The following is a 22,660-nucleotide window of genomic DNA, read 5'->3' as shown; positions in this document are numbered from 1 at the left end:
CTAGAGATGAGCCTGAGATGGCCCATCCCAGAAGCCCAGGGATGCTGGTAGCTGCATCTAAAGATCTCTCTCTTTCTTGACTTACAGTTAGCAAAATCAGATTCACTTCCAGTTTAATGAACCACTTTCCCCATTATCCACTCCCCTCCTCCAAGTGCCAGACACTCCAGTTGGACCCTGTCACTTTGTTATCTTATATTTATGACAAATGAGAGTCATTCACCTGCTAGATATTTATCTTGGATTAGTTCTGTGCAAAGGAAGTGTTGTTCTCCAGCTGATGGCTTCCAGCCTTTGCCCAGAGTCTATAGCCTCTGTGCCACCTCTGATGCTTTGAGCCAACACCCCTCAAGGAGCTTTTGAAGAGAAGAAAGCAAATCATCAATGGAAAATATGGGGGTCCCTCATCTCGGGTTGCTCCTTCTGCTGTTTTTGATCATCAGCTGACATTCATAGCACATATCTGTGACATACAAGAGCCAGACATTTGTTTTCATCTCCACATATTATCATCAAGCATGCCTTCTCAGTATTTATTTCTATGGCTTTACAAGTGAAATGAAATTAAATTGGACCAGACTTTAAGTCATTCCATCTTGCACTTGACCTTTCTCCGTGTTGACACTGTAAGAGAGAAGCTTGCATGGGTGCTAAGTGTTCCATGTGTACTTTTGTTGCTAACGAAGGGGCTACTTTCATTGGTGAATTGAACCATAGATGTATTGAACTTCCTCTTGATCTATTCTTTTGCTTTCTTTCCATAGGCCTGTCAGGTTTCTTCAGTGTGTGAAAAATCCTGAGCATCCATCTTGCACATCTGGGATATGAGCCAATTGCATGGTTGTTTCAGATCTTTGAGCCCTTGCAGTCTACATCAACGTGCATGACTCAGTAGACACTCTGGTGGAGAACAAAGGACTTGAAGGGATCCTCTGTCATAGCGTCAACACCAGAGATGGAAGCCTTTTCCCCTAAAGTCCTAAAAGGACTCAAGTTACCGGCATAGTTTTTATTTTGATAGCTTAAAAATCCAGAAAAAAATTAATTTTATAAAATTAGAATGAAATTTTTGTATTAATTTATTTCATTTTAACTTTCATATGATGCTTTTATGTTGTTTGTATGTTGATAACATTCTTTCTGTTGAAAAATGACCACATCAAACCTCTCTTATTGGTAGAGGCAAGGGAAGAAAGGTAAATGCTCAAGCTGTTCAGAAAATGTTACATTTCCAATTGAATGACCTTGTGTTGATATATTTTTGTACCCTTCCTATGGAGAGTTAAATTATAAATGCTGTGGTTATGGGTCATTTGGGAAAAGTATTCTGTAGGATATAAGCTACCCCTCTACTTGGTGCTTTATTTCCAATCCTTCCAACAGCCCTATAAAGTTGATATTATTACCTCGCATTTGTTAGATGAGAAAATGGAAGCTCAGAGAGGTTACATAATTTGCCTAAAGTCAAGGTAGAAGCTGAATTTGAACTCAGCTCTGTCTGACTCCAAAGTACCTGTGCTCTCTCTTTCAAGATATTTTTGGTATTTCTCAATACCAAACTGACAGTGCCTTATGTTCTCTTCTAATAAATGCATGTTGGATTAAATTGAATACTGTAGAATCTGGAATGCGATTTTTCTGGATGGCTTCAGATGCATGTTTTCCCTCCTCTTCCTCCTCCTTGTGTTCATTGTCTCACACATGTAGTGGGCAGTTAAAATAGATTTGTTCCTGGTACTGCAGTTTATGTTTTGCCCTTTTTTCTTGATCAGTCTTGCTTGGGGATTATCACTTTTATTACTTTTTCAGGAACCTAATCTTTAGCTTTGTTGATTTTTTCTTTCTATTTAATTGGTTTTCACTCTTCTCTTTATTATTAGAGATATAGAAATTCCTTCTAATTTCTTTGGGTTTCTTTATTGAGCTTCTTGAGATGGAAGCTTAGAGCATTGATTTTTCAGCCTGTTTTCTTTCCTTATACATACATTTCAGTACTACAAATTTTCCTCTGAGTGCTGCTTTAGCTGCAGCTCTTAAATTATGATGTCTCTTTCATTATCATTCAGTTAAAAATACTTTCTAATTTCATTGCTATTTAGAAAGATGTTGCTAAATTTTTAAACATCTGGAGATTTTCTATTGTTTTTTTTAAAAACATAGATGCGTTAAATGAGGAATTAAAAAACTAATTTGATACTCCTTTGGGGAACCCACTTTGTTTGTCAAAAACATCATAAATTTTGGAGTCAGGCATTTCTGGATTTGTATTTTGGCATCACTCTGTGATCCTGAACAAAACACCTAACCTCTCTGAACTTAAGCTTCCTTGCCACTCAAATAAGGGTTATGAACTTACCCCTGTTAAAGTGGGGTGAGAAGTAAAGAAGATGACAAAAGCTGACAGTCTGGTGCAGTGCCTTGTATGGAAGCAAGCACTCAACCAAGGTTGGCTCCTTTTCTGCCTGCCCCTGGTTGACAATCTAGTTCTCTTCAGGAGCCCTTGCACCTAAAGCCCCTTGTGGTCAGTCCAGGGATTGTTTACTAGCCCCTTCTGAACATCTCATGGGAATATGGTCTTGGCTGAACATTAGGATTGGTGCTTGGGGCCAGTTCAGACTTGCCACAAATTTCAATTAACTCTACCTGCAGAATGTCTTCAGAAATAAGGTTCTACTAATCCACTGGGTGATCTGGCTGTTTTTCGTTCCAGACTCTGCTTTATTATTGGGCTTGCTTGCTGATTTCTGGACTTTCTAATATACTTTCCTTGTTCACCAGGATACCCCTTGGAGTGGCTGCCTGTGCCAGAAAAATTTTGTTCTTTAAGTCCACTTCCAAAGACGAAGCAGAGTAGAAATTAATTTGTAAGATGCTTCCCCCAAGAAGACTCATTTGAGTGTTCAAGTTCAAAGTTGGTGGAGACCTAAGAGGTGGCTGGTCCTAAGGTTTTCACACTGTGCCACAGAGGGCCTCAGGGAGTCCTGGAGATGGCTAGGGGCTGGGTGCTCTTTTCTCCCTGTACCACCTCTGTATCCTCACTACCATGATGCCCCTCTCTCTCTAGTTCCAACTCTGTACCTTTGCCATTGACCATGCAGCTATCTCTAGCCATGAGGACTTTCTGGCCTACTGATATAAATAGATCTTCCATATCGCTCTTCTTCTAAGTGATGTCTCTACTGAATGACTGATAGCTCATAAACTGCATGCTTTATTCACAACCCTGCTACTCCCTGTGTCCCACTGCATTATTATTTGTTCTTGAAAATCCTCTTACCAGCCGAACTTGCATCCACCATCATACTAACTCAAAGGCTGCGGGAATGACCCAGGCCCTAATTTCCATTTTCTAATTCCCTAAGACTATTTTTTTCCTGTAATGGTTCCTGACGTTATAATGTTTGAGGCACACTTTTAAATACAGTTCTGAAATTTTAGACTGAATACTTTAAAGGATACACACACACACACACACACATATGTATGTGTTGGTGTGTACAATATATGTATATACTTTCGTAATTCAAAAACCATTTGTCTCAATCCACAGTAATTCCTCATTCAATGGATTCTCCTTTAGCCCTGCATCACTGTGTTGACTTGTTTAGTGTCTTTTATATACCTGGTAGACAAAGCCAGGTGTATATCAAATATTTTGGCATAACACATTTTTGTTTTGGCTTTGGCTTTGGCTTGACAGCTTTCTGTGCCTTTAGCTCTCATTGGAAACAAGCTCAGCCCATGTCTGCACACTCCCTGATAGATGGATGCAGCAAGAGTAGCGTCGACTTATTTCTTGGCATCCCACTGCTCTTTAAAACAATGCCTAAGACTGTGACTTGCGTTTCTTGGGTAGAATCTGTACTGCATAGAAGGAGACTCTGTTTTGTTTGTTTGTTTGTTTGTTTGTTTTGAGGAAGATTAGCCCTGGGCTAACTACTGCCAGTCCTCCTCTTTTTGCTGAGGAAGCCTGGCCCTGAGCTAACATTGTGCCCATCTTCCTCTACTTTATATGTGGGATACCTACCACAGCATGGCGTACCAAGCGGTGCCATGTCCGCACCTGGGATCTGAACCAGCGAACCCCGGGCCGCCGAGAAGCGGAACGTGCAAACTTAACCGCTGCGCCACCGAGCCGGCCCCGAGACTCTGTTTTTGTGCATTTTTAAAAGGCGAGTAGTTATATGCACTAGATAAATGTTATGTATGGCAAATTAAAGTTGTATAAAGTAAAATGTGAAAGTAAACCTAGAGTATGATATAACTTTAAAAGACGTTTTATAAATGCAATGTTAACTCAGACATTTGCCACAGTTTTTTAAAAATAAGCAATTAATCTATACTACTAAGAATCATCATTTTAATGTGTGTGTATATATGCATATATATATATTTTTTTAACAATCCATCAGGGACTCAGTACCTGGGTGCCACCCCAAGAGGCAGTGGTTAGCTGGCTCTCAGCGCACGCACACAAAGCACAGAAGGCTTTGAACTGGTCCCTGATAGAGCATTTATCCTTGAACTTGACTCACATAGGTGCACATTGCCATTCTCATCCTCTGATCGATGTGCAAGTGGCACAAGCTAGTGAAAACCATGGAATTAAGAGACAGTTTATTAACTGGGCAAGTTCCTGAACGTTTGTGAATCTCCAATTTGGAATGTATTGTTAACAGACAAATGAATTATACAAACAATAAAAGAATAATAAAGGACTTTGTGGAATTACTCTTTTAAAAACACTTGTCTCTGCAAATTCTGCATGACCTCACTTATATGTGGAATCTAAAAAAGTTGGACTCATAGCAAGAGCGAGTAGAATGGTGGTGACCAGTGGCTGGGGTTGGAAGTGGGGAAGATGCTGGTCAAAGGGTGCAAATTTTCAGTTAAAAGATGGCTAAGTTCCGGAGACCTCATGTACAGAGTGGTGACTATAGTTAATAATACTGTATCGTATGCTTGGAATTTGCTAAGAGAGTAGATCTCAAGGGATCTCGCCACGTGCACAAAAGGTCGCGATGTGAAGTGATGGATATGTTAAGTTGCTTAATTGTGATAATCACTTCACAATGTATACGTATACCAAAACATCACATCGTGCACCTTAAATATGTATTTATTTGTCAGTCATACCTCAAAAAAGCTGGGAAAAAAACCCGAAAACAGTTATCTCTTGGGTGAAAGGAAGAATTAAATAAGTTGATGATGGACTGCCAAAGGCAACAGGTCTTCTCATTTATCCCCACCCCAAGATCAAGGGAGTTGGGCAGGTAACGAGAGGACAGATCGTCATGCTGGGTGTGTCATGTGGGTGAGGGAGGTGGGAATAGATGCCCAGGAGAGGTCAAACTTATAGTCTGTTGAAGCCCTGAAAGTGCTCACTCCCTCCTCTTTATCCTTAGAGACATCAGAGAAGCAACAGTGCTGTTTGCTCTTCAGCAAGAACCTCAGATTTGAGAATCACATGAGGACACACCCTTGTTCTCTATTAACAAAACTCATCTTGAGGGGCTGGCCCCATGGCTGAGTGGTTAAGTTCGTGCGCTCCACTTTGGCGGCCCAGGGTTTTGCTGGTTCGGATCCTGTGTGTGGACATGGCAGCGCTCGTCAAGCCATGTTGAGGCAGCGTCCCACATAGCACAACCAGAGGGACCTACAACTAGAATACATAACTATGTGCTGGGGGGCTTTGGGCAGAAGAAGAAGAAAAAAAGATTGGCAACAGTTGTTAGCTCAGGTGCCAATCCTTAGGGGGAAAAAAAAGAAAAGAAAAAAAAAAAGAGCTACATTTCAAAAAAAAAAAGTAAAGAAAATTCATCTTGAGACCTTCCAGGAGTCTATGTAATAACACAGTGAAATGTGTAATTCTTAATAATGTATATAAACGTGAAACAACGTTTAAAGGCTTGACACACAAAGCAGACCTGTAGAGGAGAGAAAACTAACATGTGTTGTACTGGGCACATCACATATTATATCAGCAAGAATACAACTCTGGCTGGAAATAAATTTTCCAGAGAATATCAGATGCTCATAGGTTCTCCAGGAGGGCAAGAAAATAGTTTGGAAACCACTTAATCAAGAGCACATCCAAAATCACTCCACAGACTGGTCAGGTAGACAAGTCGTTCTTGCCCTAAGGACACTCAGCTGTCACTATGTCACCACCAGACGTGGCCACTGATGTTTCTGGGAATAGAAATAAACACAGCGGATGGCGCATGGTAGATAGCATATGGAGTGTGGTGCCTGCCTCCTTGGTTTACCAATCTCAGATTCACAGTCGCATAGATCCGTTTGATGTACGGGGCCTAATACATGTAAAATGCCAGAACAGAGCTCAGTTTCTCTACTTGTAAAAGGGGGGGGATGGTAGTGCCTACCTCTTTCACTTGTTTCGAGACATACAATTCTTAGAACAGTGTTTAACACATAGAGCTCTATAACGTTGGCTTTTTACGTTAAAAAAAAATGTTGGAACCCATTTTTATTCTGGAGGAAATTCCTTGATAAGCCTCGTTGGTTTAGAAGCTGAGACCCTGAGATTCTGGGAGCGATGGAGAAGAGGTTGGGGAATGGCCCTCTTGCCAACCAGCAGGGTCAGCCACACTCTCACAAGCTTTGGCTTGTCCTAGATGGTTAGTATCTGCCCACCTGAGAGGACTGGGCCAGGTGTGCTCCGAAAGCCTTCACTAATGGGGCCGGCCCGATGGCGCAGCGGTTAAGTGTGCACATTCCGATTCCTGGCAGCCCGGGGTTCACTGGTTCGTATCCTGGGTGCAGACATGGCACAGTTTGGCAAAAGCCATACTGTGGTAGGCGTCCCATGTATAAAGTAGAGGAAGATGGGCATGGATGTTAGCTCAGGGCCAGTCTTCCTCAGCAAAAAGAGGAAGATTGGCAGTAGTTAGCTGAGGGCTAATCTTCCTCAAAAAAAACCCAAAAAAACAAAACGAAAGCCTTCATTAAGAGCTGGCTCCCATCCTGAGCTGGATGTTGACAAACAGTATCAATAGGACCCTCTCCCCCTGCCAAATCTAAGAATTTCACATTTGTAATTTTCATTCGTTAAGCTCACCAAGAGTTCAACAACCTCCCCTGGCATTGACCAGGGGCCCACTACTCTGGTGACAGTAAAGGTGCGCAGCTCTCCTTGGTAGAATGAGATCAGAAGACAAAATGTCCTGGAAGTACAAGTTCCCTCCCAGTATAATGAGCAAATGGAAAGAACATTGCAAAAGGGTAAGACTGAGAAGAAATGGGGTAGCTAACCCACGCCTTCGGTGCAAGAACAAATCTCCCTTTGTGAATGATACTTAGCAACCAGTCCAGTTTCCACAGACTTGTCCTCCAGGGACGTTCCCTGAACGGGTAGAATAATCAGTTCCAAGTTGACTGCTGGAGGGAGAAAAGCCCCTTCGGGAGCCACTAAGTCTCAGTCCCTCTTAGTTGCTCAGTCTTATGACTTAACCTGGCACTGGGCCATAGAAGTCACAAGCTGCTCCCGGCACAGCTTCCTTGGACTGGCGATGGGGGAGGAAGGAAGCACTGTGGGGTCGCGTTAGGTCCTTCCTACCGTCAGCATTCTAGAACGTGGGGATAAGTCATCGACTCCGGGCTGTCAGATGGGATCATTTTAAAGACCTGTTGTTTTTTTGTGTTACCCATGATCATTAACACATCAAATGCTTTCACAGTAAAAGTAACAAAATAGACATTTCTGTAATAACTTATTGCAGAAGCATGACAGAATCATGGGGGAATGTTACGGGTGCAGAGCAATGACTCAACCTCTTCCCTTGACTAGTGAAGAAACTGAGTCCTCCTGGGAGTCGTAGAGGGTGGGTGTTGAGTTGTAGGCAGTAGCTTAGGAACCAAGGTTTTCCTTACTCGATGGCTCCCTTTTATACGACAAAGCCTAAGAAACCTCAAATGAGAGTGGTGAAGATTGCTGACTGTTGTGTAATATCTTTTTCTGGTAATAAATAGTATTCTCCACCCCCCCCCCCATTTTTAATTAGGAATGTGGTTTCCTGGCCACGGAATATATTCCCATCTCAGCAGCGGGCTCTGGCCCATGGGAGGTGAGTGGACATGATCAATGCAATTGCCTGGTCATCATAAAGACAAGACACTTGCCTGGGATTTCCCTTTTTTCCCCTTTCCTTTGCTGAAAAACACTGAAACTCCAGCAGCAGCCTTAGACCTAGAGCTGGAAGCCCCAGGTAGAGGATGGCAAATCTGAATGGTGATAGAGCAGGGACTTCTCCTTCCCTTCCCCCATCCTGATCCACTTTCACCCAGAATCTCAGTGCCATGATGGCAAGCTTTGGTCTGTTTTGTTCATTGCTTCATCCTCAACCCCGGGCACACAGTAGAAACTCAAAAGTATTTGCTTTCAGAGCTCTTGTCTCTAGGACACTATTGGATTCTTGCCTCAGCATCTCAGTTCCTTCTTCCAGACTTGGCTTTGCTGGCTGCTTCAGCCTCACGATTAAATAATTGATTTACTATTTACTCATTCAGTCACCAATATTAGTTGATCCTTTTCTTCGTGCTAGGTGCTAGTGAGAGAATATTGATAGAAACAGACATAGGCTACCTTTGGGGAGCTTATGGCCTATCTCTGTGGATTCAAGCGGGGATCTCTTTCCTGCAGCTCGGACCTGGCCAAAGGCATTCCCTTATCCTTCTTGGCAGCAGCCCACTGTGTTTGCTGGGAAACGAGTCTTTCAGGAGGGCTGGGAATGAGATGGGTGAGACTGGCCAGGACATAGACGGGCGCCATGAGCACAAAGCACACTGCTGGATGGCAGGAGGTGGATGACAAAATCTTCCAAAAGGGGAGGTTGATAGTTTTCCTTTAAAATGGTTTTATTAACCAAGTTACTGTTTCTTCAATGTAAGCAATACAGATAATAAAAAATAAAAATAAAATCATTGATGATCTTACCACCCAGGGGTAATCACTGCTAACATCTTGTGTATATATTGTACACTTTTCGTGGTAACCACGTATTTCATATAAATCAGACATGTACCTCCTAAGAAACAGTTTTTTCACATTTTAGAATTTCTGAAACCAGGATGTATCTTAGAATGAATGTATTTAGAAAGCAATATGTCATGGTTTAATTGGCAGTGTCTTTCTTCTTAATGATGAATAAATTAGTTGATCTTATAATTGATGACATCTTAGATCTAATGAAATAGATATACATTTAGAGAAATGGGATCATGCCATATTACCTTACAGCGACCTGAAAATTTCAATTACTATGTTATGAACATTATCCTACGTCAATAAATAGGGTTCTTGGGCTGGCCCCGTGGCCAAGTGGTTGGCTTCGCATGCTCCGCTGCAGGCAGCCCAGTGTTTCGTTGGTTCGAATCCTGGGCACGGACATGGCACCGCTCATCAAACCACACTGAGGCAGCGTCCCACATGCCACAACTAGAAGGACCCACAACAAAGAATATACAACTACGTACTGGGGGGCTTTGGGGAGAAAAAGGAAAAAATAAAACTTAAAAAAAAGTTTTTAAAAAAAATAAATAAATAGGGTTCTACATTGTCATTTTTAATTTGTGAAGAATATTCCACCACATGGTTATATCGTAACTTACTTATCCATTCCTTATTTTGACATATTTATTTTATTTCTATGTTTTGAAAAGAGCCATAGTGGTGCCTGCCTGGTGGTGTAGTGGTTAAATTCGCATGCTCTGCTTTGGTGGCCCAGGGTTTGTGGGTTTGGATCCCAGGCACGGACCTATGCACCGCTCATCAAGCCATCCTGTGGTGGCATCCCACATACAAAATAGAGGAAGACGGGCACAGATGTTAGCTCAATGACAATATTCCTCAAGGAAAAGAGGAAGGCTGGCAACAGATATTAGCTCAAGGCCAATCTTCCTCAGAGAAAAAAAAATAAGCCATAGCGGAGGAGGCAGTATGTAGTTGGGGAGGCTATCCATGTTTAGGGGCAAGAGTTATATGGGACTTTCTGTACCTTCTGCTCAGTTTTGGTGTGAACTTAAAACTGCTCCTTTTAAAAAGTCTATTAAAGAGAAATTATAAAAAAAAACCATTATGAACAATGCAAGTCGCATGGTGTCAGGCCCAAATTCAAGCAGTAGAGAAATACCTCCTGATCGGGGAACTGCAAATTCCCATTGCAAAGGAATGTGCATCAGGATCAGGAGGAATTTGTGGCTATTGTTTTGCCATTGACCACACTTGGGAAGGTATTAAACAGGGCAGAGATATGATCAGATTTGCAACATGGAAAGATCACCCTGGTGACTTTATAGAGAATGAATTGGAAAGTAGCTTCGCTGGACGTCGAAAGACTGTCAAGAAGCTATGGCCACAATCCTAGGGGGCAGTGGGAGTCTGAAGAAGGATGAGTGACTAAGAATCTGAGAAGGAGCAGCCGGAGCCGTAGAAGGAAAGCCAATTAGAAAAGAAGAGAGGAGGGGAAAGGTTGGAAGATGACTGAAATGTCAGAAGATGGAAATAAAAATAACCTTGGACAGAAAAGAAGCCCTTGTATTTGGCAACAAGGAGGTTGAGGCAAACTTTCTGGAACATTCTGAGGGCTAGAGGGGCTTGGGGAATTTATGGGAGGTTTAATGAAGTAAAGGACTTCAGAATGCTCTAAATCTACTCAAAGACGCCTGAGAGATGCCAGGCTGCTGGTGCTTCCCCTCGACGGAGGAGGGGTTGACTGCAAACCCCTCAGAGCGCCTTGTGCACTTCAGTGTGCTGGTGACAAGGACGGACTCGGCAAATGGAGCCCACTGGAGGTGTGGGAATCCGCAGAAAGGCCACGTCTCACCCAGGGAGCCGTTTTTGAATAAGAAATTACCCCTGTCTATCTTCGAGCACTGAGAAGAAGGTGACTAACATCAGTGGTGACAATCCGGGGAGCTCGTGGCCCTGTCTGTCTGCAGGCCACTCCGGCACCACCTTCTGCCTTCGCCTCCCTCCACCCCAGCCTTCTGGCTTCCCCAGCGCTTGCTCTTGCCATCGCCCCTCAGCACACGCTGTTCTCTGCCTGGCACACTGTCCGGCAGCAATATTTAATGGTTGAGTAAGGCTGCGGGCGAGACACTCGGCTTGATTCCCGCTGAGCCTCTTGTGAGTTGTGTGACCTCAGCCAACGTTCCCTGGGCCTCGGCGTCCGTAAGCATAAAATGATAAGGCCTGGCTTGCTATAATTCAGTGATTCAATAAACGGCTACAATAAACGGCCGCCGTTATTATTATTGTCGTTCTTATTTTCTAGAGCTTGTTCGGCCTTGCAGAGTCCCTATTTGAGACAGGAAGGGGGAGAGTGAGAACAAAGTGCCGCTAGGGGGCAGCACGGAGCCTTCTGGGAACGCAGACTCAGGACCACACTGGGAGTGTTCTGGCTCATTCACCCTTGGCTGGAAGCTTCTCGTGCTTCAGTTTCCTGGTCTATAAACTGGGGTTAATAATAATAACTGCTTTGTTGGGTTGCTGGGAGGCTAAGAATTAGTAAAGATTAGATTTATCTTCCAATGACAGAAACCCCGTAATAACAGTGGGTTAAATCTGAAGATTTTATTTCCCTCTCAGGTAAAAGCCCAGAGGGCAGTGGCCTGGGGCTGGTCGGATGGCTCTGCTCTGTAAGGTCCTCAGAGACCTGACCTCTTTCCTCTTCGCTACAAGGCCATGCTCTCGTTTTCGTGATCCAGGGTGGCTCTCCAGCCCATCGAATCTGTGCTCCAAGCAGCAGGAGGAAGGAAAAGGACGACAAAGAGCCAAAGAGTAAATCTGCAGTGTCTGTTGAGAAAGTTTCCAGAAAGCCGCCCTAGGACACTTCTGATGACACCCCCCTGGGCAGAACTTACTCACGGGACTTCACCCGCCAGAAAGAAGGCCGGAAAATGAGGGCTTTATTCTGTCCAGCTGTGAACAAGCTAAAAGTGCTACTTCTTTAGCTGAAGGCAAGATTGGGTATTGGAGAGACAGCCAGCTGGTTGTGGCACTTATGTGCCATTTAGTCCTTGGCACATATAAGTGAGCAACAGATGTCTGTTATCGTCATTATTATTATCCTATGACATATGCTTTGCTTCTATGAGGACAAGTGCGGTTTCCTCAGTAGAAAGACACAGCTCCAAGGTTCCTGGGACTCCGCGGTTCTGGTCCTTGGAGGCCAAGAGCAATCCTTGTGACTGTGAGGCTGGATGTGTTCTTCAAGATATCCCGCCAAAGTCTTCACCCAGGTGTTTTAAATTACATGACATTGTTATTTCTATAAATTGGGACATATACTCTTTGGAATGTTTAGGGCGAAAATGGCTACGGTCTTCATTTCAAATAGAGTCTAGGGCTGGCCCGGTGGCCAAGTGGTTAAGTTCACGCGCTCTGCTTCGGTGGCCCAGGGTTTTGCAGGTTCGGATCCTGGGTGCGGACATGGCACCACTCATCAGGCCATGCTGAGAGAGCATCCCACATAGCACAATCAGAGGACCTACAACTGGAATATACAACCAGGCACTGGGGGGCTTTGGGGAGAAGACGGGAAAAAAAATGAAAAAAGAAGATTGGCAACAGATGTTAACTCAGGTGCCAATCTTTAAGAAAAAAATAACAATAAAATAGAGTCTAGTCTTTGAATTGAATAGAAAGATTGTTGTGTAGTTTAAAAAATACCTGAGAGAAATATATTTTATCTGAATAAGTTATGGATACAAGAAAAAGTATTGGTAGAATTAGATGGAAAGCCGCATAAAAGATAAAGTGTTTGAATATGTAGGTATTAACATGGGGTTTTCCTCTTGAGTTAATTTAACTCAAGTAAGACATTAAATCATGAGATGTCACCAAATTGGGCAGGTGCATGTATGTTTTGAATCAGAAACTTCAAAGCGAATATGACGCTTCAGAGCCAGGTGAAGAGCGCTTTCCACGTCCATTCTGTCCGGCAGAGTCAGGCGAGGCCGAGATGAGAGAGTCACTGAGGGCGCAAAATTTCAGGAAGCATCCCTCTCAGGGTCCTGGAAGAACCATGGGGGCCTCATTCACCTCACCCTAGTCCTGGCCCTGCCGTTTTTTGGTTGACTTTTTATGAAGACAATCTTTACTTTAAGGATTTTGCATTGAAAATTCAAAATGTGTAAAGGTTGTGGAATATACTGCTTAATATTTGAAGGAACCATGGAAGAAGACTCACCAGAAATAATCTGAACAAATGGGACAATTCGGTTAATGCTATTGAAACACCGCTAAAATACTTCCAGGAAACATGGTTTATGCAATAAAATAAAACCACTTGGATCCTGTCAGATAAGAAAATTGACTTCTTACTTTTCAAAGTGGGAATAATTAACAATATTCAATTACCTCTATTCTTTTCATGAATTCACAACTACATAAAAATTAATATAGATATTAATAATATAATATATCTTCCCTAAATGTTTCTTATAGGGTTGTTTTGTTTTGTTTTTTAAGAGGTTTTTCATTCACAAGTTAAACAACGATCCATCCAAAGTATCTGACGGCCTATTGGCTCGGAGCAAACGAGTTCAGGATGGCAGCAACTGCTATTTCTAACATACGAAACAGATAAAATTCTCAGAAGGTGCGTTGCAAAAAGCTCTACTCCGCAAAACTGGAACATTGACAATTTTCCTGGTGATGTCAGTGGTACTCCAGATGTCCCCAAATCCTGCTACTCAACTTGAACTCTCATTTTAGGCTTTGTATTTTGCTTTTCCAGTTTTGCTAATGAGACAAACATGAGTGATATCCTTGATGTATTAGTTATAGTCAAGGGCACATCCTATAACAAATTGGTCTGGAATTTCAAATCCAACACAATCTGTCCTACATCCAATAGTTCAGTGGGGGGATCTCTTTCACAGCAAACTTCCAATGCTGACCATCTTTGGATTATACTGCTTGACTAAGGAAAGCAAGATTTGCATTATTTTGCTGATGTCAATTATATCTTTAGTAATCAAGACATTCTTTCCAGTTAAAGTTGCAAAATCATCTCCATAAATTACGTTTATGGTCCCAATTGAATGGTCATTAAGGTAGCTCTTCAGTCTGATAAAATCTGCAGTCATGGGATGGATATATCACTATTTCTGTTCAGGGCTTTGGTGTAATCCAGCAAGTCAGCAGAGAATTTACAGCCCCCCACCCCCACCCCAGGGCATGCACAGGGCTGCCATGTGATAGCCTCCCATCTTCATAGAATTTCAAGAGTAAGCCACTTTGTCCTGTCCACAATTAGTCCATGAAAAATAAATACTCTTTCTAAAATATCAGTGTAATGATTAGACATACAAAATACATCTAGGTCATAATCTGGTTGAGCGTCACTAATCATGATGCAGGACCGTGGGCCGCCATGATGGAACCGGCTAAGGAGGAGGAGCACAAAAGATTGTTGTTACCTAGCTGTTTGAAATTCTCATGTTGTTAACATGGGTTGGATGACCAGGCCATCTCACAGCAGCCCGTGTAACCCCTTAACTGGACTGGTTTAGTAGAAAGGGCACTGGACTTGAACACAGGGTGGCCATTTTGTCTTGGTTTGCCTTGGACTGTCCCAATATTAGCACTGAAAGTCCCTCACCCTCACAACCGCCTCAGTCACAGGCAAGTGCAACAATTGGTCATCCTAACTTGGTCACAGACTCCCAAGTCTGCCGTTAACTAGTTGTGTGACCTTGAGCATGTTGCTTCGTTTCTCAAAATTTGTTTCCTCAGGGGTAAAATAGAGGGAGGGGCACCTCTCTTCCAGGCCTGCTGTGAAGACTCAGGAGGAAAACCGTGCCTCATCCTTGCTTCTGGCATCAAGGCGCTGCTCACTCCAGGGACTCAGTGTAGTGGTCTGTGTCTCAGTGAGAGGGGATCCTCCACCCCACGCTGCCCTGGCTCACTTGCATATCTAAAGTGGTTGTGACTCAGATATTTGTAACCCAGGGACTCTTTTCTCTATTTAATAAGAGAAAATTCTGAGCCTTTGTAGTTTGAGATATTGCCCAACCTGAGGTCCGACATCTGATTACACTGACAAATGTATTTTGTGTTTCGTTACGAGGCTGTAGTATATCTTTGAGTTTTTAATGTATTCAATGTCACATCAGGGGAATTTTTAAGAAAAGTCATTGCTGTTTAAATCCATTTGTAGGAAACCATGTTTTTGAGTTACAACATGAATGTCACCTGATTTTCAAGAAAGAAGAAGCAAGGCCAAGTTTCAAACCTGAGCAAGGGAACTGGGCTTCCCTATTTTCTAAGTCATTAATATTTAAAGGAGCCATAGAAAAAGAATCACTGAAGTAATCTGAACAAAAGGGAAAATTCAGTTAATGCTATTGAAACACTATGAAAATAATTCCAGGCTTTATGACCCAAGCTTATCCCAGACACATAACCTGAGAGCTGGTTCCTGCCTCTGCTGGAAATATTGGGCATTGATTTGAAGGCAACTGGTCAGTTTTCCTGCGTGCTCCATTTTTTATTTACTTTCTTTGCTGAAGACTAATGGCTTTTAATGTATGTCTTTTTAATGTAATGTCTTTGCTGGCTTTGTCAGCAAAGACAAGTGAATAAAAATTCAGAAAGAAGAGGATAATTGTTGCTGGGTGGGTGAACCAAGTGGATGGGCTTTGGGTATAACATTCTGGAAAGTTAAAAATGCCAAACAAAAGCAAGCTCTTCCCTAACTGTTTCTTCAAATTCAAGAAGCTCACTCATTTCACATTTTCAGATTACAAAAGTTCAGAGTATCTTAAATTTGGTGTGTTTGTTTTATGTGTTCTTTTTTTCCCTGAAGTCCTGTTACTTATTGATGACATATTTAAAAATTAATGGCCACTTACAGTAGAGGAAATTTGTTATTCTAAATTCTGATATGCCACTGCTTCCCAATTTTATCTGTTAATAAAAGCTTGATGGTGAGTAAAGCCCATCATCTCCACATAAAAAGAAAAAGAAAGCAAAACAAAACATAAGGTAGCTTGTCAAAGAAAAAAATATAGTGGGCAGTAATCAGATTTAGGGGAGACATATGTTGAAGCCAGGAATTGGTATCAGGTTTAGAGCTCACAAGAACAACTTTTACTTAGTCCTGCTCTGTCTCCTGGGTGGTGCTGTGTGACATGGATCAAATCCAGTCACTTATTTGTAGTTTAAACTCCTTCCCTTGAAGATGACTCTCCCTGACCTGTAAGCTCTCTGAGCAAGATGCTTACAGACAGCACACTCCCCCAAAGTCTTCACTGGGTGACTTAGGAATCTCTTTACTGGCAAATGGAAATGTTACCTTTGAAAACTTAGTGGGTAATGCAAGATTTCCCTATTCAGATAACCTGAGGAGTAAAACAGTAAAAAGCACCTGGTGAAGAAATGACACAAAGTGCGTTCTCAAAAATCGTTAGTTCTCTTCGCTTCTCCCTCCCGGTTCAGCCACTCCTCACTTGCTACTTCTCATGGTGAAACCACTGGAGGGATTGTTTCTTTGCATGTAGTCCTACACAGGGCCTTGAAGGATAACCAAGTCAATGGTAATAATAAAATTGCAACAACAAGAACAGCAAGGGGCGGGCCCCGCGGCCGAGAGGTTAAGTCCGCGCACTCTGCTTCGGCAGCCCAGGGTCTCGCAGTTTGGATCCTGGGCGTGGACGTGGCACCGCTCCTCAGGCCATGCTGAGGCGGCGTCCCACATAGCCCAACCAGAACGACCTACAACTAGAATACACAACTGTGTACTGGGGGTCTTTGGGGAGAAGAAGAAGAAGAAAAAAGATTGGCAACAGATGTTAGCTCAGGTGCCAATCTTAAAAAAAAATTAAAAAGAACAGTAGCAAGAGCAGCCCTGTGCTGACCACTCCTGTTCCTTTTTTTTGAAGAAGATTAGCCCTGAGCTAACATCTGTTGCCAATCCTCCTCTTTTTGCTGAGGAAGACTGGCCCTGAGCTAACATCTGTGCGCATCTTCCTCTACTTTATAGATGAGACGCCTGCTACAGCATGGCTCGCCAAGTGGTGCGTAGGTCTGCACCCAGGATCCAAACTGGTGAACTTCGGGCTGCTGAAGCAGAATGTGGGAACTTAACCACTGCACCACAGGGCTGGCCCCTGACCACTCTTGATATGCTCATTATCTCCTTCATCTTCACCACACTCTTGTGAGGTGGCTGCTATTATAATTCCTTTTAAAAACGGAACAAGGGAGGAACAAAGCTTGGAAAGACTAAATGATGTGCCCAAGGACACCAACGTGAACTGGTGGAGCTTGGCTTTGAACCCAGAGAGTCAGACTCCAGAGCCTAAATCTTAGTCTTTTTTGAGTTGATAAGGAAGGTCTCAACAAATGCACACAGAAGTGGTCAACCATGTGGCACTTTACGGTTGCCAATAGCTTTTACATGCATGGTATCTTCTGGGTCTCAGACGCCCTCTGTGACTAGAATGAATGCTCCCATTTTATGGATGGAAACATCCACTTTATGGACGAGGCCCAGAGAGGTAGAAAGACCTGTCCAAAGTCGCACAGTAAACAAAGTCTGGGTCTTAAACATGAGTCTTCTGATGCTTAGTCAAGGGAGATTCTTCCGCGGAAATGATGCGAGCTCCAGATGCTCACCTGTAAAGTGAGGGCAGTACCTGGGCACCTGACAGCTACAACACTTACGTCCCTGAACAGTGTAGGCACTAAAAGTAAAAAGTCCTATGAGTCAATGCAAGCTTTCAGAAGATCACATTCAGTTGGCGTTTGAAGTTCTGAGAGTTGAAGACTATGCAGGAGGAGAAGGTGCAACTCTGTCCTGAGAGGGAGAAAGAGAGAGAAAAGCCCCGAGTGAGGCTCTGTAGAGGTCAGGGTGGTTGCAGGCGCAGATGTCCAGAGAGGAAGAGAAAACCAGGGTGGGGCGTTCGGGCAGGAAATGGTGTGGAACTAGGTTCAGATCCCAGCTCTGGCATTTACCGAAGACCTCAAGGGCACGGGTGCGTCATTTCCTGTCTCACACATGTAAAATGGGCTGAGTGATGCCGCCCACTTCATAGGGATGTTGAGGGTGTTAAATGCCTGGTGTACTGACTGCGCTTAGTGCAGTGCCCGGGGTAGGGTTAGAGGCAATAAATATTATTATTATTATTATTATTAGGGGAGATTAGGAAACATTACATGAGGTTAAAGAAGTGTTATGGTGGTCTCTAGTGTGGTTTTAATGTCATCCATGCTTCCTAGTCATGTTTTCCAGGGACAAATTGGATTCATGGGAAAACATTCTACCTGAGTCCTAGAGCAGGCAAGTCACATGACCTTTCCGAGCCTCAGTTTTCTCTTGTATAAAATGGGAATCACATCGCACATACTTCATGGACGGGGTATGAGATCCAATGAGACGGTGCAGGAGAAAATGCTGGGAAAAGCATGGGACAAAGGTGGATTCCTGGTGTGGTGGTGATGAAGACAATATTATAATTTTTCAGTCATCATCTTGGAATTTAGGGCAAAAATAGAATTTATAATAGCCTGACTCTATCTAAACTGCCCTTCTAGAAGTTGAGTATATGTAAAAGAAAGCTATGGGAAATATTCAAGGTGAGTAAAATACCAGAATACTTAGCAAATAGTCAGTGTGAACACTGAAATATAAGAATGGCCAGCAGAGGGAGGCAGACAATCACGTTGGTTTAAGAGCCCATTTTCCTACCTGTGCAGAGTGGACTTGACATTTTCTCTGTGTGCAGACCGTACAGCGTCCATGTGCTGGCTGTGGCTCTTGTTCTATAGGCTCTTGGAATTCAGTGGGTTAGACATATGAACAGTAAGTCTGATCTGAGCGTCCGCTGTTTAAATGAAATGGTCATCTCAGACCCCACATTTCAACTGCCCTTCCTTACTAATTCCTGCCCTGGGGTCTCCCCAGTGTCTGCCTCCTCCAGTCCCTCCCAGAACATCTTCAGGTCTTCACAGAGCCCAGTACTTCTCGCTGACCCCTCTCTCAAACCCACATCCACGCCCACAGAAAATCCCATGGGCTCAATCTCCAGAATATGTCCAGAATGTGACCACATCTCAACACCCTGGTCAAGCCCCTAATTTCCTCAGATACTTGCAAAAGCCTCCTTTTCTGGGTTCCTGCTTCAGCCCCTTCTGGTATATTCTCTCCAGAGCAGTCAGAATGGTGCTTTTGAAACACAAAGCAAATTATGTCACTCCCCAGATCAGTGCTGTCCAGTGGCTCCTCATTGCCCTCAGAGCAGAAGCCACAACTGCAGGGTTCTCTGCCTCCCCCATCCCAAGCGTCCCTGCCTTCGTCTTCTCCTTCTCGCCTTTGTTCACCAGCTCTGGCCACACTGGCCTCCTTGCTGCTCAGCATTCCCCACTCAGGGCCTTGTGCTGCCTATTCTCTCTGCCTGGAGCTCTTCCCAGATACCTGCATGGTGGGGTCTCTCTCCTCCTCATGTCTCGGCTTAAATGTCTCCCCTTCTGTGAAGTCTTCCTTGACCACCCCCTATACGTGGTACCCCTCCATGTTTCTTATAGCCCTCTGCTCCTTCTCTGCATTATTTTCCCCTATGTTTATTTACTTGTTTATTTTTTGGTGAGGAAGATTGGCTGTGAGCTAACATCTCTGCCAATCTTCCTCCATTTTTGTATGTGGGATGCTGCCACAGCATGGCTTGATGAGTGGTGTGTAGGTCTGCTCCCAGGATCCAAACCAATGAACTCTGGGCTGCCGAAGCAGAGCGCACAAACTTAACCACTATGCCTCCAGACCGGCCCCTCCACATTTATTAATTTAAATCTTTCCTGGTGCTTCCTAGGTGCTGGATAGTTTCTAAAGCACTTCCAAAATATCTCACTTAATTCTCACAAAAGTCCCTGTGAGGTGGGTCTTATTATTATTTCCATTTTATAGATAAGGAAACTAAGGTACAGAATGTAACTTGACCAGAAAGTTCCAGAGTTAGTGCAGGCTGCAGCCTGGCTGTACACTGCCCCCACTGACTCTACCCAGGCTGCCTCCCGTTGCACTGAGCACCATGTGACACGGTGTTTAAGTATATGCTTACCTATTTTCTGTCTTCCCCCACTGGAATGTAAGCTCTAAGAGGGCAGTTTCCTTTGTCTATTTTATCCATTGCTGTATTCTTAGAAAAGTGCCAGCGTAAACTATGTGTTCAGTAAATATTTGTTGAAGGAACGATTGTACTTAGCATGAATAAACTATATAATGAATAGTTATAAAGTCCATGAGCGCTGGGACTATCTGTCTTGTTTGTTGCTAAAACCCCAACACTTAGAAGAGCAGTTAGGGAAGCCAGCCTGGTGGCCAAGTGGTTAAGTTCACGTGCTCTGCTTCAGCGGCCCAGTGTTTCGCCCATTCAAATCCTGGGCATGGACATGGCACTGCTCGTCAGGCCATGCTGAGGCGGCGTCCCACATAGCACAGCCAGAGGCACTCACAACTGAAAATACACAACTATGTACCGGGGGGGCTTTGGGAGAAAAAGGAAAAATAAAATCTTTAAAAAAAAAAAAAAAGGAAGGATTAAAAAAAAAAAGAAAAGCAGTTGGCCTAGAACTGGCACTCAATAGGTATTCTCAAATGAACCAATGAGTAGGTTCTGGTTTCCTTATCAGTAAATGAACCAGATGGGCTTTCAGGGGTCAGTGCTCTTCCTTCATGCTTTCTTTTATTTAACAAACGTTCAGGAAGAGAGTCACTGATGATTTAAGACGTGGAAGACATGTATAGTGCCTGGTCTATCAGTTCTCAATAAATCATCACTGAATGAGTCTGTGATCACAGGAATGGTTTTGGAAGAGCATTCTGAATGGTTGTGTGGACTGTGCTGTGGATTGGGAGAGACAAAAGCAGGGCATGGAGGGAACCGATGAGGGTGCCACCATCAGATCCAAGCAAGAGGCAGTCAGGGCAGAAAGATGTGAGAGAGATTTGCAGGAGTTACCGGCTGGTCTGAGCACAGGGAATCGGCTATGCCGCAGACTGAGGTACAGAGTGAAGAGAAGCTACCCTGGGGGAGAGGAGGAGGAGAGTGGATTTGGGTGTGATGGGTGTGAACCGTGATGAAACATCCATTTAGAGAGGTTCATTAAGGGAGGGGAAATTGGGATCAGAGCTGGGGAGAAGAACTGTAAGGAAGCAAGAATAGATGAGATCATCAGAGGACAGAGTGAAGAGAGAACACAGCTAGAAACAGAGGGACGCCCAGTTCTAGGAAATGGAGGAGGCAGGACAGGAGAGACAGTCAGAGAGGTACAAGGTGAGCCAGAGAGGGCAGTGCTGTGGAAATCAAAGGTGAAGCTATTTCCATGAAGAGAGGGGGAGGCCCAGTGCCAAGATCCGCCAAAAGAGCAAGGAGAACGAGCTCTGAAAAAGAAGCCATTGATAAACCTCAGCTGGGTAGAGCTGTGCTGCTGGGTGCCAAGTGGGAAGGGGTTAAGGAGGCACGAGATGGCGACTTCCTTTGCTCTTGCTGGCTGTGACTTTGGGCAGCTTGCCTGTTCCCTGGGCTTCAGCTTTTTCATCTATGCCTCCATCCAACAGTTATGAAAACTAGACAAGATGAAGCAAGTAAACTACTTAGCACATAGTAAGTTTTCATTAAATGGAAACTGCAATCAGTGACAAGTAATACAATAAAAAACGAAGGAGGTGAGTTTGGAACTGAAGAGAGTTATCTCAAACCTCGAGGAGTAGGTGGATCAAGGAAAGGCTTCTTTGAAATGTCAGCGGGCTTTGCTCTCAGTCACTCCTGATCTGAGGCAGAGATTCTGTAGTGACAAAGAATCAAAGATGCCAGGGGCCAGCCCAGTGGTGTATTGGTTAGGTTCGTGCACTCCATACTTCGGCGGCCTGGGGTTCTTGGGTTTGGATCACAGGTGCAGACCTACACACTGTGCATCAAGCCATGCTGTGGCAGGGTCCCAAATATAACATAGAGGAAGACTGGCACAGATGTTAGCTCAGGGACAATCTTCCTCAAGCAAAAAGAGGAGGATTGGTAACAGTTGTTAGCCCAGGGCCAATCTTCCTCACCAAAAAAAAAGGAATCACAGAGGCCAGATGGAGGGAGCAGTCGGTGTCCTGCAGGAGGTTGGGAGGGGTAGGTCCCAGGGAGGAGAAGGAACACTGCTTCCTCACAAAGACAGGACCAAAGGGCAGAGCAGAGGGGAGTGACAGCAAGTGACGAGATTGATTAAAAAGAGCAGGAAAGTGCTAAAACAGCATGGGTGGGAACTATGCTACTCCAGCAACTGAGCTATATGGCTTTCTTGGAATTGATTTAGGCCTGGTACTGGATGCAGGGCCCTTGAAAGGTCGCTTTCCACTCTCAAAGCATAGATTGGGCCCAACTCTGGAGTTCAGAGATGAATTAGGTTGAGTCTTCACCTCAAAGAGCTTACAGTCCAGAGTGGGGAGCAGGACAAATAAAATGACTCATTCGTTCATTCATTCATTCCTTCATTCATCATTCAACAAGCTTTATTAAGCATCCATTATTTACCAGTCACATCGCTAAGGCCCACCCAAGGTCCCTCAGCCCTCGGTCCACACCTCCAGGACACGGTTTATTGTAACGGTCTGTTTATATGTCTGTTTCCTCTACTATCTCTAAGCTTTTA

General features: G+C 43.8%; 1 protein-coding gene and 1 pseudogene across 1 annotated transcript in view; one reads left to right on the top strand and one right to left on the bottom strand.

The window, feature by feature from the left end:
* The window catches only part of CD38 (CD38 molecule), a 50,684-nt gene extending 45,966 nt beyond the window's left edge, over positions 1-4,718 (top strand). The window contains exon 8 of the mRNA XM_014738766.3: positions 765-4,718. Coding sequence (XP_014594252.1) covers positions 765-828 — 64 coding nt within the window. The 3' untranslated portion in view covers positions 829-4,718. The remainder of the gene's footprint in view (positions 1-764) is intronic.
* A 9,016-nt stretch (positions 4,719-13,734) lies between these two features.
* Positions 13,735-15,055, bottom strand: LOC100068945 (hypoxanthine-guanine phosphoribosyltransferase pseudogene; annotated as a pseudogene).
* Between the last annotated feature and the right edge of the window lie 7,605 nt (positions 15,056-22,660).

The sequence above is a fragment of the Equus caballus genome, chromosome 3 (genome assembly GCF_041296265.1).
Source record: "Equus caballus isolate H_3958 breed thoroughbred chromosome 3, TB-T2T, whole genome shotgun sequence".
Classification (NCBI taxonomy): Eukaryota; Metazoa; Chordata; class Mammalia; order Perissodactyla; family Equidae; genus Equus; species Equus caballus.
This window is presented reverse-complemented; position numbering and strand designations above follow the sequence as displayed.